Source organism: Indicator indicator, chromosome 3, assembly GCF_027791375.1.
Source record: "Indicator indicator isolate 239-I01 chromosome 3, UM_Iind_1.1, whole genome shotgun sequence".
In the NCBI taxonomy this organism is placed as follows: domain Eukaryota; kingdom Metazoa; phylum Chordata; class Aves; order Piciformes; family Indicatoridae; genus Indicator; species Indicator indicator.
Genome location: NC_072012.1, coordinates 10,881,743 through 10,900,358, shown reverse-complemented (window position 1 = coordinate 10,900,358; position 18,616 = coordinate 10,881,743). Strand labels below are relative to the sequence as shown.

At 47.7% G+C, this 18,616-nt stretch overlaps 1 protein-coding gene across 1 annotated transcript; it reads left to right on the top strand.

Moving 5' to 3' along the window:
* Positions 1-2,931: 2,931 nt before the first annotated feature.
* TMEM209 (transmembrane protein 209) lies at positions 2,932-16,709 on the top strand. The gene is made up of 14 exons (XM_054399601.1): positions 2,932-3,068; positions 3,175-3,233; positions 4,230-4,361; positions 5,604-5,839; positions 6,024-6,228; positions 8,008-8,183; positions 8,368-8,439; positions 10,538-10,634; positions 11,370-11,495; positions 11,898-11,995; positions 14,164-14,278; positions 14,364-14,461; positions 16,376-16,449; positions 16,574-16,709. Exons 1-14 carry the CDS (start codon positions 2,932-2,934, stop codon positions 16,626-16,628), a joined length of 1,680 nt encoding a protein of 559 aa, XP_054255576.1. The 3' UTR covers positions 16,629-16,709.
* The last annotated feature ends 1,907 nt before the right edge of the window (positions 16,710-18,616 follow it).

The following is an 18,616-nucleotide window of genomic DNA, read 5'->3' as shown; positions in this document are numbered from 1 at the left end:
CCAGGGGGAGATGTGAGTCCACCACCATGTGACATGGGTCAAGATGGGGGGATATGTGGGGTCACCCCTATGTGATGGGTCAGGACCAGGGGGAGATGTGAGTCCACCACCATGTGACATGGGTCAAGATGGGGGGATATGTGGGGTCACTCCTATGTGATGAGTCAGGACCAGGGGGAGATGTGGGTCCACCACCATGAGACATGGGTCAAGATGGGGGGATATGTGGGGTCACTCCTATGTGATGAGTCAGGACCAGGGGGAGATGTGAGTCCACCACCATGAGACATGGGTCAAGATGGGGGGATATGTGGGGTCACCCCTATGTGATGAGTCAGGACCAGGGGGATATGTGAGTCCACCACCATGTGACATGGGTCAAGATGGGGGGAAATGTTGGACCTTTTTTGTGTTTTGGGGCAGTGTGAGCTGTAGGGTGCCTGTGTGTGACATGAGGTGAGGATGAGGGGAGTGGTAAGGCAACCTCTCCGACAGTGGGATCTGGGTTGGGAGAGCTGTAGAGACCCCCCTGAGGTGCCATGGAGGTGCTAGATGAGGGAAGATGTGGCGGCTACTTGCATGTGACAGTGGGGTCTGGGTGGGAGGAGCTCTGAGGGTCCCTGTGTATGCTGCGGGAGAAGCTGTGGGGGTTCTTCCATTGTGACAGATCTGGGAGGAGGGTGCTGTGGGGTGATGGGCTAAATGGAGCTGGGGCTATGTGGGGTAGTGGTCATGCATGGGGGAATTGAGGGGTTTGGGGCAAGGGGAGATGTGGAGAATCAGATCTCAAAGACTGTAAGATGCCTTTTCTCATCACTGTGCCTTAGAAGAGAACAGGGCATACAGGAAGACATACTAGAGTCTGGAAGTGAAAATCAGGCATCCAGCCCTCCTAAGGAACAAGAACAGGACCAAATCTTGCTTTGATTTGTGTCCTAACAATACAGCTTCTGCTGCTGCAGGAGGACATGGTTAAGGGAGAGAGGTTGGGAATGTAAGGATGGGGTTGAAGGGTGTTAACGTTTAGGGCTGTTAACGTTTGTCAGTGTGGGAAAGGAAGACCTGGGGTTCAAAGTGGATTAAAACCCTTCCCAAAAATTGCCAGGCAACTTGTTCTTGTATAATTCTTCCAGTAATCCTGCTGCTAACGTGATTTGGGGGTTGCATTTTTGGGGGGTTTTTTGGTTTTTTGTTTGTTTTACATGGTAATGTAGTTGAAATATTTATTACCAAACCCCAAATTATTTCTATCCCCATCTAGTGAAGAATTATGTGGCAGGGTCTTAAGTGGGTGGCAGAAAGGAATGATGGCATATTTTGGAGACAAGACAAACATAAAAAGTGACTAGGGTTATTTCTTTCAAGTAAGGTGTTACTGGATGTAGTGAACCCACAGGAGATGGCTGTGTGTGAAAATCACAGAATCACACAGTCCCAGCATGGTGGGGGCTGGAAGGGACCACTGGAGGTCATCTTGTCCAACCTCCATGCTAAAGCAGGGTCATCCACAGCAGGTTGCCCAGGTGGGGTTGGAATCTTTCCAGAGAAGGAGACTCCCCAACATCTGTGGACAGCCTGATCCAGGGCTCCACCACCCTCCAAATCAAGAATATTCTCCTCATGGAACCTCTTTGGGTTCCAGTTTGTGCCTCTTGCCCCTTCTCCTCTTGCTGGGCACAATTGATGAGAATCTGGCCCCATCCTCTTGCCCTTCATGCTTTAGCTCTCGCTGAGCATTGATAGATCCCCTCTCAGGCTGCTCTTCTCCAGGCTCAACAGCCCCAGGGCTCTCAGCCTTTGCTCCTCACAGAGATGCTCCAGGACCTTCAGCATCTTTGGAGCCTCCACTGGACTCTTGCCAGTAGATCCCTGCCTCTCTTGAACTGGGAGGCCCAGAACTGGACCCAGGACTCCAGCTTCCTGGAGTCACAGGCTCACAGGATGTTAGGGGTTGGAAGGGACCTCCGAAGATCATCCAGTCCAACCCCCCTGCCAGAGCAGGGCCGTAGAATCCAGCACAGGTTGCACCTGATGACTGACAGAGCCCTTTCCATACAGGATCTGAGACTGCTTCAGGCCCTTTGTGTAACCTGTGAAGGACCAAAAAGTGTCAGTGCTTCTCATCTACAAGCCTGGTGAGTTAATGCCAGACCCAAAAGCACACAACGCAGAAAAGCCAAGCATGGGACCATGACAGACAAATGTTTGTTCTTTCTTACGAGACTCACAGGGTAGGAGTCCTGCTGAGACACAAAGAACCCTGCCTGCTGTGGCACTCCTTTCCAAGACTATCACCTAAAGACACTTAGGTATTACAGATGATCTGGTATCAGGGCTAGGGAGCATCAGTGCCAGCACAGAGCACATGCTACAGAGAGGGCTCTACATGACAAGGTTTTCACACCACCTCATGCTACAAAGTGCTTACACGTTGTGTCCAGACTGAGGCTGGCACTGCCTGGACTCCAGCCTCATTTGGGGAGGGCAGAGGGGCAGGAGCACCTCTCTCAACCTGCTGGCCACTCTTTTTCATGCCTGTCTTGGCCACGAGTTCACATTGGTGTCTCATGGCGAACCTGTTACCCCCAGCACTCCCAGGTCCTTCTCCACAGATCTACTTCCCAGCAGGCCACCCCTCACCTGTACTGGTGCTGGGGGTTGTTCCTCTCCATGTGCAGGACCCTGTACTTGCCCAGTTTGAACTTCATGAGGTTCCTCTCCGCCAGCTCTCCAGCCTGTCCAGGTCTCATTGGATGGCAACACAGCCTGACTGGGTGTCACTTTTACCCACTGCAGTGATCTGGAGGACCTTTCCTTCTTCAGGAGCTTCTCTCTCACCTGAGGGATGTTATTTTTCTTTCATCTTGTGCTGACTGAGAATTTCACTGTATAAATTGACAGATTTTTGTCTTTTCTCTGTGGTTCCAGATAATGACATCAGAACAGGGTCCAACAACTTCCCTTATCGACAGGACCATCAAGATGAGGAAGGAGACTGAAGCCCGGAAAGTGATCTTGGCCTGGGCACTCCTTAACGTCTCAATTGCAGGCATGATATACACTGAAATGTATGTTCATTGCTACATCTGCTTCAGAAACTCAAAGCATCTGCTTTGGACATCCCTAAAATATTTCATGGCACTGAATTGCTTATAAATTTTAACTCCTTTTCAGGACTGGGAAGCTTCTGGGCTCCTATTACAACATCACCTGCTGGCTGGTCTGGTATATTGGTGAGTTGATGCAGCTTTTCATAGCTTCACAGAATCATTTTCTCCCCATCTGTTCTCATGAATCATAGAATAGGTAGGGGTTGGAAGGGACCTCTGAAGATTATTGAGTCAAACCCTCCTGCCAAAGCAGTATCACCTAGTGCAGGTCACACAGGAAGGCATCCAGATGGGTCTTGAAAATCACTGGAGAAGGAGACCCCACAACTTGTCCGGGCAGCCTGCTCCAGGGTTCCATCACCCTTACAGCAAGGAAGGTTTTCCTCATGTTCAGGTGGAACCTTCTGTGTTCCAGTTTGTGTCCATTGCCCCTTGTCCTACCACAGGACATCTTTGAAAAGAGACTGGCCCCTTCTTGCCTCCCACCATTCAGATATTTATAAACTTTAAGATCTCCTCTTGGTTTTCTCTTCTTGAGGCTAAACAGCCCCAGTTGAAAACCCACCTGGAGTACTGTGTCCATTTATGGTGCCTCCAACACAAGAAGGACATTGAAATGTTGGAGCAGGTCCAGAAGAGGGCCACAAAGATAATGGGAGGGCTGGAACACCTTCACTATGGGGATAGGCTGCAAAAAATGGAGCTTTTCAGCCTGGAGAAGAGAAGGCTCCAGGGAAAACCTTCTGGTGGCATTTAAGGACTTAAAAGGGCCAAGAAGAAAGCTGGTAACAGACATGCTAGGATGGCCTGTTGTGACAGGACAAGGGGTGATGGTTTGAAACTAAAAGAGGGAGATGCAGTCTAGAGAGAAGGAAGATGTTCTTCTCTCTGAGGGGGGTGAGACCCTGTCCCAGGTTGCTCAGAGAGGTGGTACAAGCCCCAGCGCTGGGGCTTCCAGATCAGGTTGGATGAGGCTCTTGAGCAACCTGCCGTAGTTGTTGATGTCCCTGCTGACTGCAGAGGGATTGGACTAGATGACCTTTAAAGGTCCCTTCCAACCCAAACCTGATTCTCTTCCCCATCCTCCAGCTGTGATAAACCCATTTCTGTTTCTCCTAGAACTTGCCCTTGCAGTTGTGTTCAGCCTCAACGCCTTGTTTGATTTCTGGATGTACTTCAAATACACAGTGGCACCAACCAGCTTGGTCATGAGTCCTGGCCAGCAGACCCTGCTGGGGTTACGGAATGCAGGTGGGTGTAAGAAATCTCTCTCTTGTTTTTAATTCTTTTTAGTGAAGTGAGTTCTGAATTACCTCATCTGACACGAGCAGGAAACTAAATTAACTGCAGCACATTAAGATTCACTACATCAGGTGGTGTGTGGGAGAGTGTTTGTGGGGACAACTGGCAGGGCACAGTGAGAAGGGGCAGGATAGAGGCTGCTGAGGAACAGTGAAGGACTCAAAATACTCTTGAGATTGGACAAGGAACTTTTAACCTCCATCCCATGAATGTTCCAGGCTGGGGACAGGGTGGCTGGAAACTGCCCAGTGGAAAAGGACTTGGGGGTGTTGGTCAACAGTATCTGAAGATAAGCCAGCATGTGCCCAAGGTAGCTAAGGCAGCCACCAGCATCCTGGCCTGGATCAGCAGTAATGTGGCCAGGAGGACCAGGACAAGGATTGTCCCCCTGGAGTGGGCACTGGTGAGACCACACCTCAAATCCTGGGTTCAGTTTTAGGTACCTCATTGCAAGAAGGACATTGAGGTGCTGGAGTGTGTCCAGAGAAGGACAACAAATTGGCAAAGGGTCTGGAGAACAGGGTCTGGTGAGGAGCAGCTGAGGGACCTGGGGTTGTTCATGCTGGAGAAGAGGCTGAGGGGAGACCTTTTGGCTCTCTCCCAACTCCCTGAAAGAAGGTTGCAGTGAGGGAAGGTTTGGTCTCTTCTCATAGTATCAGGTAATGGAGAGGTTTAGGTTAGACATTATAAAAAATTTCTTTCCTGCAGGAGTAATCAGGCATTGGAACAGGCTGCCCAGGGAGGTGCTGGAGTCCTCACCTCTGGTGGTGGTCAAAAAATGTGTAGACATGTGGAAGCTGCATTGCCGTAAAGATTTCTCTCAAAACAGACTTCTCTGCTCCCTTTTCTTTGTATGCAAGCAACCATCAGGAAAAATTTCTTTTCTGTGAGGATGGTGGAGCCCTGGAACAGCCTCTGCAGAGAGGTTATAGAGTCTCCTTCTCTCATGAGATTCCAAACCCACCTGGACATTGTGATCCTGGGCAATCTGCTGTGGGGTTGGACTGGACCATCTCCAGAGGTCCTTTCCAATTCCTACCATGCTGGCATTCTGTAGGGGCCAGATTTTTCCAGTGTCCCTTCCAGCATCTTGCCTGACTATAACCTTGTGTGTGTGTTTTGTGTGTTTAAAGCAGGGAGGACATTTTGGGGCTACTTCCTCAATGCTGATTCTGCTTTTCCTTCTTCCAGCCATACAGACAACTCCTCCACGTGAGCTGGCAGCCAACAAAGTCCCATCTTCAACTCCTTCTCCTCCAATCCAGGGTCAGAGTGTGCTGAGCTACAGCCCATCCCGCTCCCCCAGTGCCAGTCCAAAGTTTACTACTGGTTGTATCACAGGCTACAGCCCTCAACTACAAACCCTATCCAACAGCCCTTCTTATGGCAGTGCTGTCACCTATTCACCAAACAGCAGTTACAATAAGGTAACGACCAGGACACCTCCCAGGGGTCTAGTTTGGTCCAGATGCCATCAAAGGGGAGCAGCAGGCAGTGTGGAGTTGTGGGTTTTGTAAATCAGGTGTAAGTTTGTTGTATCAGGATTTGTCCTTTCTCCCTGCAAAGCAGGACAGAAACGACCCAATTTTTATTTATTTTTATACATCCAAGGTTCCCAGCTTCAGCCCCTCTCCTAGTGGATCCCCATACCCCACCAGTATCGGACCAGTGGAAAGCAGTGGGATAAGGTCTCGTTACCGCTCCTCACCTGTTCTGTACACCTCTCCTACTGGGAAAGAGGATTACATGACAGACCTAAAGTTACTGGACACCTTCCTTCGGAATGAAGAGGAGAAACAGCAGAGAGTACAGCTAGGTAAAGAAACAAATCAGTTTGATGGGAAAAGCTTGACAATGGTTTCGTTCCTGATTGGCTTCTCGGGATGACAGTTGGGAAGGATTCTAGTTTAGTGTTGGTAAAAATCTACCTTGATTGTGGAGATCACCTGTGACCTTGGTAAGAGTGAGTGGAAATTGCCCAGATGAAAAGGACCTGGGGGTGTTGGTCTACAGCAGCTGAAGATGAACCAGTGTGTGCCCAGCTTCCTGGCTTGGACCAGCATAGTGTGGCCAGCAGGAGCAGGGCAGGGATCATGCCCCTGGACTGAGCACTGGTGAGGCCACACCTTGAATCCTGGGTTCAGTTTTGGGCCCCTCACTCCAAGAAGGACATTGAAGGGCTGGAGCATGTCCAAAGAAGGGCAACAAAGCTGGTGAAGGGTGTGGAGAACAAAGATGTGGAGAACAGAGAAAGTTTTGGAGAACTTGTGAGGAGCAGCTGAGGCAAATGGGGTTGTTCAGCCTTGAGGCAAGGAGAGTTACTAATTGTTCTTCTTACAGTTAGAAACCTTCCCAGTAGTTGAGAGAGATTAGCCTCTAGACTTCTAGACATAAATAATGGTGAGGTCTTTAGCTGGCTAGAGTGAAGAAGATAAGACACAGCTGCAGAACAATGGCTAAAGCTTGGGGGGGGCTAAAGCTATGATAAAGATTCACATACTGAGAAGTCAGCCAGAGCATCAACAAGAGACTGTAGTGTTGGAAGGTCAGAAAGTAACAGCAGAGACAGAGAAGTAAAAGGACTTTATCTATCTGAATAATTCCATGCATATGTAAACAATTTCCCAGAAATGTACTGAATGTGTATTGCTGTAAGTGTGTGTAAAGTATGTAGAGACCATCTTTGGTTGTGTGAACTGGGAGGGCTACCCCTTCGCATCTGGCACTGTTAAAAAAGGCAATCCCTGCCTTAATACCTATTGGCTGTTAGGCTTTGATTGATCTCCCCTTGTCAGCTTGGAGAGAAGGAGGCTGAGGGAAGACTTCCTGGCTCTCTACAGCAGCCTGAAAGGAGGTTGTAACCAGGTGGGGGTTGGTTTCTTTTCCCAAGGAACAAGTGACAGAACAAGAGGAAATGGCCTCAAGTTGCACCAGGGGAGGTTTAGGTTGGGCATTAGGAACAATTTCTTCCCCTTGAGGGTTGTCAAGGCCTGAATCAGGCTGCCCAGGGCAGTGGTGGAGTCACATCCCTGGGGGGCTTTCAAAGCTATGTGGATGTGGTGCTGACAGACATGGTTTAGTGGTGACCTGGCAGTGCTGGGTTAATGATTGGACTTTATGATCTTAAAGGTCTTTTCCAACCTAATTGATTCTATAAGGGCAGTAAATGTCTTTCATTGAGCCATTAGGAGGTGAGGTAAGACACCATCATTTCTACACGTCTCCAGGGCTTAAGATCTTCAGGAAGTTTTCCCCTGGAGCATTCGTTTGGATGGGATACCAAGGAAATGTGTGCAGATAGATTGTCTCTAGAGGGTTTATTGGCTGTGGTGGACCATGGTAAGATGATAAAGAGGCTTTATCACCTTGTGGAGAAGACACTTCAGATAAAGGGGGTCAATTATCCACAGGCAGTTTTTGTCCTGGGTGTGGACAATCAAGATAAGGGTGAGCTATCACTGCTTGTGAGGACTGACTGGACATAGTCACGGCAGTTGTCCATGTCCCTTGTCAGAGCCTCAATACACTGACCTCTTGCCTGTGCTACTGCTTCTAGAATTTCTTGGCAATAATTATCCCTGTTTAATCATTTCAGGAAGTTCAGATTCCAGCTCTCCTTCCACCAGCCCGACTTTTTGGAACTACAGCCGTTCCATGGCAGACCATGCCCAGATGTTGAGAAAGTTCCAGTATCAACTGGCTTGCAGGTCCCAGGCTCCCTCAGCTCACAAGGATGAAGCTGATCTGAGCTCAAAACAGGCTGCAGAAGAGGTATATCCAGGACGAAGGTGGTCCAGATGGAGGACCAGGCCTCTAAAATGTTCAGCTTCATACAGAAGTTTGTATTTGAGCTGAGAAAAATGTGATTTGAATATGTGCTGTAGCAGAAGTTGTCCCAGCCCCTGAAAACTTGTGATATTAATGTCTTATACATGTTTAATAAACCTTTCTACAGGTGTGGGCACGGGTGACAATGAACCGACAGCTCCTTGACCACATGGACTCTTGGACTGCCAAGTTCAGAAATGTAAGTCATAGAATCATGGAATCATGGAGTTGTTTCCGTTGGAAAAAACCTCTGAGATCATTGAGTCCAACCATTGACTTATTCCATCATGGCTATTAAACCATGTCTCACAGTGCCATGTCCACACGTTTCTTGAACAGCTCCAGGTGTTGGTGACTCCACCACCTCCCTCACCCCTATTGCAGGAAAGAAATTTTTCCTAATATCCAACCTAAACCTCCCCTGGCACAGCTTGAGCCATTTGCTCTTGTTCTATCACCTGATGCTAGGGAGAAGAGACCAACCCCCACCTCACTGCAACCTCCTTTCAGAGAGTTGTAGAGAGCTATGAGATCTCTCCTCAAAGTCCTATCTCAGAGGGCTGTCTGGATTTTGAGAACAAGCACAGCAGGTTGGAAAAGCACCTCAATGTCTCATGTGTCCATGAGGACATGAAAACACAGCACGTGAGAGGGGAGCACTGAGATGTCTTTTCCACCTGACCTCAGTGTTTTCTATTCTGAAAACTTGACAATCGTGAAATTCATCCACCTTGGAATGACAGAAAACATCTCAGTCACCTCAGTCAGTTTGCAGATGACACCAAACTGGGTGAGAGCATTGATCTGCTAGAGGGGAGGAAGGCTCTGCAGAAGGATCTGCCCAGGCTGCATCAATAGGCTGAGGCCAGTGGTTCAACATGGCCAAGTCTTGGGTCCTGCCCTGGCGTCACAACAACCCTACGAATGCTCCACTCTTGGGGGGCAGAGTGGCTGGAAACTGCCTGGTGGAAAAGGACCTGGGGGTGCTGGTCAGCAGTGGCTGAAGATGAGCCAGTGTGTGCCCAAGAGGCCACCAGCATCCTGGTTTGGATCAGCAAGAATGTGGCCAGCAGGAGCAGTGCAGGGGTCATGCCCTTGGACTGGGCACTGGTGAGGCCACACCTTGAATCCTGGGTTCAGTTTTGGGCCCCTCACTGCAAGAAGGACATTGACTGTCCAGAGAAGGGCAACAAAGCTGGTGAAGGGTCTAGAGCAAAAGTCTTGCAGGGAGTGGCTGAGAGAACTGGAGTTGCAACAGGACAAGAGGAAATGGCCTCAAGTTGCACCAGGGAAGCTTTTAGGTTGGGCATGAGGAACAATTTCTTCCTCCAAAGGGTTTTTGAGCCCTGGCCCAGGTTGCCCAGGGCATTGGTCGAGTCCCTACCCCTGGAGGAGTTTCTAAGCCATGTAGATGTGGTGCTGAGGGACATGGCTTAGTGGTGACCTGGCAGTGCTGGGATCAGGGTTGGACTTTATGATCTTAATGGTCTTTTCCAACCAAAACAATTCTGTGACCTCAAATGTGACACAATTTAGTTTTCCTCACAGTAACTCAGACCATTCAACTGATGTCTCTGCAGCATTTCTAACTCATTCTCTTGGGCTCCAGGCATGGAAAATTCCAACCAAAAGGATGATTTTTTCTTCTCACAGCCTTGAGGAGCTAAGACCAAAAGGCAAAACCTTGATCTTATCAGTAGGAATTGCCCCAGCAGAGGTGACTTAATTGTCCATAGTTAATTCAGATAGCTCTGAATTCTCCCTCATCCAATCCATCAAGTGTGTTGTTCTCCTTGTAGTTTTGGGTTGTAGTAAGTAATGAGATTGCTGAAAACCAAAGATTAGCACAAGATCCACCCTGAATTCCTGAGCATCTCTTCATCAACCCAAAACCATCTTGCTTCAATCCCCAAATCCCATATCAAATCCCACTCCTTATCAGTTAGTTCCTTGATTTCTTGAAACAAATGTGAGAGGGACTGGAGCCATCAAGGGATGAATTTGTCTTTATGGTTTGATGGTTCTGGAGGGTTCTGCTTCACAATCTCACCATCCTCACCCAGATCTTCCCCTGAGATCTGTGTCCTGACTCCTCCATAGCAAATTTTGTGGCCTTTTGGAAGGTATTAAAGGATCGTTTAATGCCTTTCCTCCTTGGCTGACCTCATTGTTTCTTGTCAGCCTTCTTTGTGATCATTGGGGTGATGACTAGTAGGATGTAAATTAAGGCTTGGGGGGGTGTTGAGATGTTTTTGTTGCTTCTGAGCTCCTGAATTTTCATCTTTTTTCTTTCCTAGTGGATTAATGAGACTATTCTGGTGCCTCTTGTCCAAGAGATCGAGTCTGTGAGCACCCAGCTGAGAAGAATGGGCTGTCCAGAGCTGCAGATCGGAGGTGGGAGAAGGGAGAAGCTTTGGGGTGCCTGGTGGGGTTGGTGGAGAGCCAGCAGCTCAGTAGCTGAGTGTTGGATGGTTGTTGGGTCAATTGGGACTCATGTCACTACTCCAGTGGGGTGTTACTGGTGGGGTCTTTGGTCCTGGTCCTGCTGGAAAGATTCTGCATAAGACATCTGGAAATAGTGATGAAGTCACACTGATACCTGACTCCTGTAAAACTCACAAACCTCTCTTCTTTCTTTTTTCCCCTTTTTTTTCCTTATTTCCTTTTTCTTCTTTCTTTTATAATTATTTCCTTTATTCCTTCTTTCCTTTGTTTTTTCCTTTGTTTCTTCTTTCCTTTGTTTCTTTTATTTTCCTCTTCTCTCCTTTTTTCCCTTCTCTCCTTTTTTCCCTTCTTTCCTTTTTTCCCTTCTTTCCATTTTTCTCTTCCTTCCTTCCCTTTTTATTTTTCTTTTTACCTTACCCCTTTCCAGTGCTGTCCTCATTCCCACCTCGTTACTCTCCCTCTGCTCTTCAGAGTGGATGTTGACTCCTTGTAGCTTTCACATTTGCTGATGTAGAGCAGAAATCAACTGCTCTGTGGGAATAGGACCAAGTGTTTGTGGTGGTGGCACATGGTCAGTGTTTCTAGGCCTCCAAATGGTGCCCCACACAGGATAACTCTTTGTCCTGAGGCTCTGTGGAGCTCCATGGTGGCCATAGCTGACCTGGGCTGGCTCTTGTGTTGCAGAAGCCAGCATCAGCAGCCTGAAGCAGGCAGCGCTCGTTAAGGCCCCACTCATCCCAACCCTAAACGCTCTTGTGCAGTATTTGGATCTGACACCAAACCAGGAGTACTTGGTGGAGAGGATCAAAGGTAGGTGGTGTTACCCTAGTGACTGTCAGACACTTTCTTTGTCACACTCAGGGGTCGATGGCATCAGACATTACCTCTGTGGACATGTTTGGAGAGTCACAGCAGGGGCAAGAGCAGCTTTTACACAGGAGAGATGTTTCTTCACAACTTTATGTAGGGATGGGATGATGTAGGTCTTGGGTGTAACTTTGGGAATGGTTTTTAAAGCTTCATTTCTCATTTTTCTCCTGTACATTCAAGGTAGAAAGTGTTGCATTTAACCCCTCCCCTTATTACTATCTTTACAAGGGTCTCATTAGCTGAGCTTTCTGATTTTGTACATCATAAACATGTATGAAGCCCCAGCAATTAGCATAAAGTACCACTTTCAATCCCCAGTAAGTGAAGAAATCCTTGTTTCAGAGCTTTCTCAGGGAGGATGCATGAGCTCATTCCGCTGGAACAGAGGAGGGGATTTCAAAGGCCGCAAATGGGACACTGACCTGCCCACTGACTCCTCAGTAAGTGTTCAAAGGTGGCTTCAAGTCTTTAGGACAGTTCTCTTGCTGTATATTTTAGGAAGTCAAATGTCTGCTCTCACCTAACAGTGCCTGACATAGGGAGAGCATTTCTCCTCTTCATTTCTGTTTGCTTTAATGCCAAAGGGAGAAAATGCTGCTTGAGTAGCTTTTGTGAGAGATTTGAAGATGGTGCATATCCTGCTTGAGAGACTTGTGATGCTTAATTAGCATCTGTTAATCAGCCTGTTATCTCAGCGTGGTGGGGGTTGGAAGGGACCTCTGGAAATCATCCAGTACGACCCCTCTGCTAAAGCAGGGGCACCCACAGCAGCTTGCCCAGGGTCACAATGTCCAGGCAGGTTTGGAATCTCTTCAGAGAAGGAAACTCTACAACCTTTCTGGGCAGCCTGCTCCATGGCTCCACTATCCTCACAGCGAAGACCTCCTCATGGAACCTCCTGAGATCCAGTTTGTGACTGTTCCCCCTTGTTCTGTCAATGGACTCCCTCCTCATGCCCTCCACCCTTTAGCTCTTGCTGAGCACTGAGAAGATCCTCTCTCAGGCTGCACTTCTCCAGGCTCAAAAGCCTCAGGTTTCTCAACCTTTCCTCCTCACAGAGGGGCCTTCTCCAGGCCCCTCAGCATCTTTGGAGCCTCCACTGCATTCTCTCCAGTAGTTTCTTGTCTCTCTTAAACTGGAGAGCCCAGAAGTGGACAAAATAGTCCAGATGTGGCCTCAGCATGGGAGAGCAGAGGGGGAGGAGAACCTCTCTCAACCTGCTGGCCATACGTCTTAATGCATCCCAGGACACCCTTGGCCTTCGTGGCTCCAAGTGCACTTTGCTGGCTCATGGTGACCTTGTCGCCCAGCACTCCCAGAGCTGCTTCCCAGCAGGTCACCCCTCACCTGTACTGCTGCAGGTGGTGTTCTTCCCCAGGTGCAGGACCCTACACTTGCCCTGGTTGAAATTCATCAGGTTTCTCCAACTCTGATGGAGGAATGAATGGAAGCACAGCCTGATGGGTTATCAACCAGTCTTCCCAGGGAATCTGACAGGTCAGGAGGAACAGGTCAGCAGAAGCAGCACCTCAGTGTAGACAGGGACTTGAAAATTCAGCTGAGGTAACAAAACTAATTAAAAGTAAGACCACAGAATAAGGAGCAGAAATCAGTGTGAGTGTTCCTTTGAAATCTGTATCAAAAATGGAGTTCAGGTGGTTTATGTTTTGGGTTGTTTTTTGCACTGTAAATAGATTTTCTCTTACTTGGGAGGATGAAAACAAAATGTCAGAGCTTGACCAAAAGATAGGCTGAGATTCTGGAAGCTGAAATTGTACAAAATCCATCTTGAAATAGGATTTGGTTTTCTCCTTGTCAAGATGATTAAATGTTTGTGTCTGGTCAGGGAGCAGCTCTTGGTTTCTAAGGAAACAGCAGCATGAGCAGCTCAGAAGGGTTTGAAGATCATGAAGCAGAGCAGCCCACCCTGGAATTCAATCTTCTGTCAAAATCAACTAGGAACGGTGGTGTTTGGGGCAGGATAGAACCGGGAATTTCTGGGAAAGAAGAATTCTAGGAAAGAAGTTTCAAAAGGAGAGATGAAACTAACCAGTTGTCATGAAGTTTTGACTTAAACTTACTGAAGACACTGACTATAAATAACAAATAAAGACAGAACTCCACATTTTTGTTAATCACAGCTAATACAGAGCTGAGATTTCCAAGGTGTATCTCCCACATTTCATGAACCTTTGGGCATTCAGCCCAGAGAAACTCTCTGTTCCCTCTACAGAACAGCCCCTGTTGTCTCTAATCAGCACAAAGCCCACCAGATTACAGATAATTTAGTGACTTTGCCCATATAAAACATTGAGAACTCTCCAGGAAGAGTTAAAACACACAAAGCATGTATGCTGCTTACTTGTTCTGAGCCTTTATTTCACAATTTGGGCATTCTTGGTTTGCTTTTCCCAAGGGAAAAGGAGACACGTCCACCACTGGGTGCAGTGTCTCTGAAGCTCTCATTTGATTTCTTGGCCAAACCCTCACAACTACTGCAGACCCATCAGTAAAACTATCAAAACCTGTCACCAGCTGCTGAGATGAGAGCCAGAGAGTGGCTGTGTTTTTAAGGACACTCAGGGAGGTTTGGTGTCATTCTGCACAGATCATCATGCACGTGTTCTGCACCTACCTTGACTCCCGGCTGCCGCCTCACCCCAAGTACCCTGATGGCAAAACCTTCACTTCCCAGCACTTCCTGCAGACACCAGATAAACCAGGTACTGGTGATGAGCTCCTCATCCCCTCTCACATCACCTCAGCTCCTTCCAACTCCTCCTCATTGTTTAAACTTTTTATTCACAGACACTTCAAATGAAAATGTGTTTTGCATCTACCAGAGCAGCATCAACCCACCCCACTATGAGCTGATCTACCAGCGCCACGTCTACAACCTGCCCAAGGTATGCTGGTCTCAATGGGTCTCTCCTCCTGGAAGGAAATCATGAGCAGATCTGGTTTTGTCGTCAGTTTTTGAGGTCTCAGACACTTTTATTGACTACTTACACTTACAGATTGGACTTGATGATCTTCAGAGGTCCCTTCCAACCCTTGCTACTCTGTGGTTTTGTGATTCGGCTGCTCCAGCTTGGTCTTTAACCACAACATAGAACTTAGTCTGCTGCTAGGTAATAGCAAAATTACCGAATTTCAACATGGTGGGGGTGGGAAGGGACCTCTGCATATCATCCAGTACAACCCCGGCTGCTAAAGCAGGGGCACCTACAGCAGGTTGCCCAGGGTCACAATGGTCAGGTGGGGTGTGTCGGTGTGAGTTGAAATTCCCCCCCCACCGACAATAACCAGGCTAGCTCAGTCTGAAAACAAATGAAGGCTGTATTTACAAGCAGAGACTACAATCTACGATGAAATGCAATGAATGTGTACAAATATACAAAATTCACAACATTCACAAATATATACAATCAACAGAAAAAGCACAACCGATCTCCCTTTGCTTCCCCCCAAGGGGACCCTCCCAAAGGGGCCTCCCTCTCCCAGGAGCTTGCCCCCAGACCCCCCTGGACAGAGAAGCAGAGTTAGTTAAGCAGAAAGTTGTTAACTTAGCTGCCAAGGTCAGTGTGTGTTATCTTCAGCCAGAAGAGAAGAAGAAACAGCAGCCAGACAGCCCAGCAACTGCCCCCACTGCCGAACGCAGAATGTGCAGAATGCCTACTTTGTTTTGGGTAATAGTTCTTAAACATTTCTATCTATCCAATGGAAGTGTTTAGAACAATTGTTATTTTGCTTTCTTACACCCAATAGTGACTTATTTACATTCTTTCACTTTCTCTGTTCTGAACTTTGCAAGGAAAAATTAAAAAGACAGTTTCAAACCATCACATGGGGCTGGAGTCTCTTCAGAGAAGGAGACTCCACAACTCCTCTGGGCAGCCTGCTCCAGGGCTCTACCACGCACACAGCAAAGAAGTTTCTCCTCATGTTTGGATGGAACCTCCTGGCTTCCAGTTTGTGCCCATTGTCCCTTGTCCTGTCACTGGGCACCACTGACAAGACACTGACTCCATCCTCTTGTCCCCACCTTTCAGCTCTTGCTGAGCACTGCTCAGTTCCCCTCTCAAGCTGCTCTTCTCCAGGCTCAACAGCCCCAGGGCTCTCAGTCTTTCCTCCTCAGAGATGCTCCAGGCTCCTCAGCATCTTTGGAGCCTCCACTGGACTGTCTCTGTTGAACTGAGGAGCCCAGAACTGGACCCAGAATTTCAGCTATGGCATCCCTAAGGGAGAGTAGAGGGAGAAGATAACCTCTCTCAACCTGCTGGCCACACCCTTCTTTATAGCCCCCAGGACACTCTTGGCCATGAGGGCACATTGCTGGTTCATGATGAACTACTTGTCCACCAGCAGTCGCAGGTCCTTCTCCACAGAGCTGTTTCTGAGCAGGTCACCCCTCACCTGTACTGCTGCAATGGGTTGTTCCTACCTAGGACGCAGGACCCTACACTTGCCCTGGTTGAACTTCGTCAGGTTCCTTTCCCCCAACTCTCCAGCCTGGCCAGGTCTGCCTGAATGGCAGCAGATCACTCACACCTCAGCTTGGGCTACAGGTCCCAAGCTGAGGTTTATTCGACATTGATCTCTGGATCTCTGCTTCCCAAAAAGCTCCAGAATTTGAAATACTTGGAGCTGATAATCCACCCAAACCCCACATTGGGTCTTTCTCTGATGTTTATCTAGCTGACAGAAGGAAAGCATTCAGTCCAGTAGCGCCTCTCAGGAAGGCATTTCATGATGTCATTCTCTGTGATTACTTATCTCCTCAGTGATGTCATTTCTCCATTCTTTTCCTCTGGATTCAGGGCAGAAACAACATGTTCCACACTCTGCTTATGTTCCTGTACATCATCAAGACCAAAGAATCTGGGATGCTGGGGTGAGCACCAGGGAGGCCTTGTCCAGCAACACTTCACATCCCAAAGGGTGGAGGTGGGAGGGTTTTGGTTTAATACTTTCAACCAATGCTTTGTGATTTATCGTGGTAACTTCGGTTCTTGCAGACGTGTCAACCTTGGGCTATCAGGAGTCAATGTTCTGTGGATCTTTGGAGAGTAACACCACCAGTGGGATTACAGGTCAGAAGAACCAACCAAGCAGCATTGTTGAGTTTTTGACTTCAACATGAACTTAGCCTGAAATGAGATCTTTCCATCTCAGTTTTGTGGGCTGAGGGGCGTTTGTCGTCCTCATGTGGGTTTTGTGATGATGTTATTTAAAACATTTAATTTACTGCACGCAGGTTTTCTTTTTCACCTCCTCACCTGAAGGAATCCTGATTTTGGGGCCAAAAAAGCCCTTTTGCTGTTTTTCTTCCATAACTGTTCTCAGGACTAAACCCCAACTGCTTTGGGTCCTAGAACAACCTCCTGAGGTTGTGCACAGCCACCAGCACATGGAATAAAACACCAAATTGACCAACTTCAGGATCCACAAAGTTCCAATTAGGCACCAGAAAAGCCAAATCATAAAATTTAGGCTCATATTACTTCATTTTACATATATGAGAAGAAAAAAATATTTTATAATCTGTGGTTATTGTAATAGTTGTGCTGAGGGTCAGTGCTGCAGGTATGAAGGAAAGAGAAAACCACTATGGAGTTTTAATTCTAGTTTTATTTTTATTATTTGTATTTTTATTTGTCGTTTTTTTAAAACACATTCTTGGGCTGCCACCACCCTTTGGTGGTCTGAGGAGCACCAAAACACCAACTGCTTCCAGTGCAATCACAACTTCACCCCCACCTTTGTTTTTCAAGTGACTTTTTTACTCTCATCACACCTTTTTTTTGTCATTAATTCCTTTTTTTTGGGAGCCAGGGACTGACAAAATGGTTTCAGCACCTCAGCAGAAGACCGGAACTTCTGAAATCCCTCCTTTTGGGAAAAAAACATTTGGATTTGGATCAAGGGTTCAATATTTGCCAAAAAACATTTTTTTATAAGGGCAAGGGGATGGGGAAGAATCTGTTCTGAGAAATGAGGATTAACCTGTAGGGTTAATTTTTTTAGTAGGGTTTGTATGGTGAGACAGGCACTTTCACTTTTTGTCTTCTTTTTGGTGTGAAACAACTGTTTCTTGTGACTCTGGCTCCTCAGGGAGCTGAAGGATTTTTCCCAAGGCTCTGATAACAAAATGGCTCATTTGGTTCCTGGATTAAATGAATTGGTTCCATCAAATGTGGTTTGGGTTTTTCTCCTGGTTCAGCATGACATTGGAGAATGGGTTGGGTTGGAAGAGACCTTTAAGATGATCCAGTCCAACCATTAACCCAGCACTGCCAGGTCACCACTAAAGCATGTTCGCTCAGCACCACATCTACACAGCTTTGAAAGCCCTCTGGGAATGGGGACTCCACAACTGCCCTGGGCAGTCTGGTCCAATCTTTGACACCCCTTTCCAAGAGGAAGTTGTTCCTCATGTCCAACCTAAACCTCCCATATTGCAGCTGAAGCCATTTCTTCTTGTCCTGTCACTTTTTCTTTGGGAGAAGACACCAACGCCCAACTGGCTCCAACCTTCCTTCAGGAAGTTGTAGAGACCCACATCTCTACAGCCTTCTTTTCTCCAGGATGCACAATCCCAGATCCCTCAGCTGCTTCTCACAAGAGCTGTTCTCCAGACCCTTGACCAGCTTTGCTGCCCTTCTCTGGACCCATTCCAGCTGCTCAATGTCCTTCTTGGAGTGAGGGGCTCAAAACTGACCCCAGGATTTGAGGAGTGGCCTCAATGTCTCAGTGCCCAGTCTAGGGGGACAATCCCTGGCCCGGTCCTGCTGGCCACATTCTTGCTGATCCAAGCCGGGATGCTGGTGGCCTTCATGGCCACCTGGACCCACACTGGCTCATCTTCAGCTGGTTGTTGATGAACAGCCTCAGGTCCTTTTATGCCAATTTAGCACTGCTCAATCCATCCATGTACCAAGGAGGAACCGTCAAGAATCAGGTTTCAATGGACTTCACCCCAGTTTTCACACCCCGAGGTCAGCACAGGGCTGAACTGTTGCCTTTGCCTCATCATCATTTTATGTGCTAAAGCCTCGTAA

Coding starts and splice junctions, on each gene's coding strand:
- TMEM209 (XM_054399601.1), top strand. CDS start 2,932: ATGACATCAGAACAGGGTCCAACAACTTCCCTTATCGACAGGACCATC. Junction 14,462..16,375: donor ACGTCTACAACCTGCCCAAG/GTATGCTGGTCT, acceptor CTCTGGATTCAG/GGCAGAAACAACATGTTCCA. Junction 16,450..16,573: donor AAAGAATCTGGGATGCTGGG/GTGAGCACCAGG, acceptor CGGTTCTTGCAG/ACGTGTCAACCTTGGGCTAT.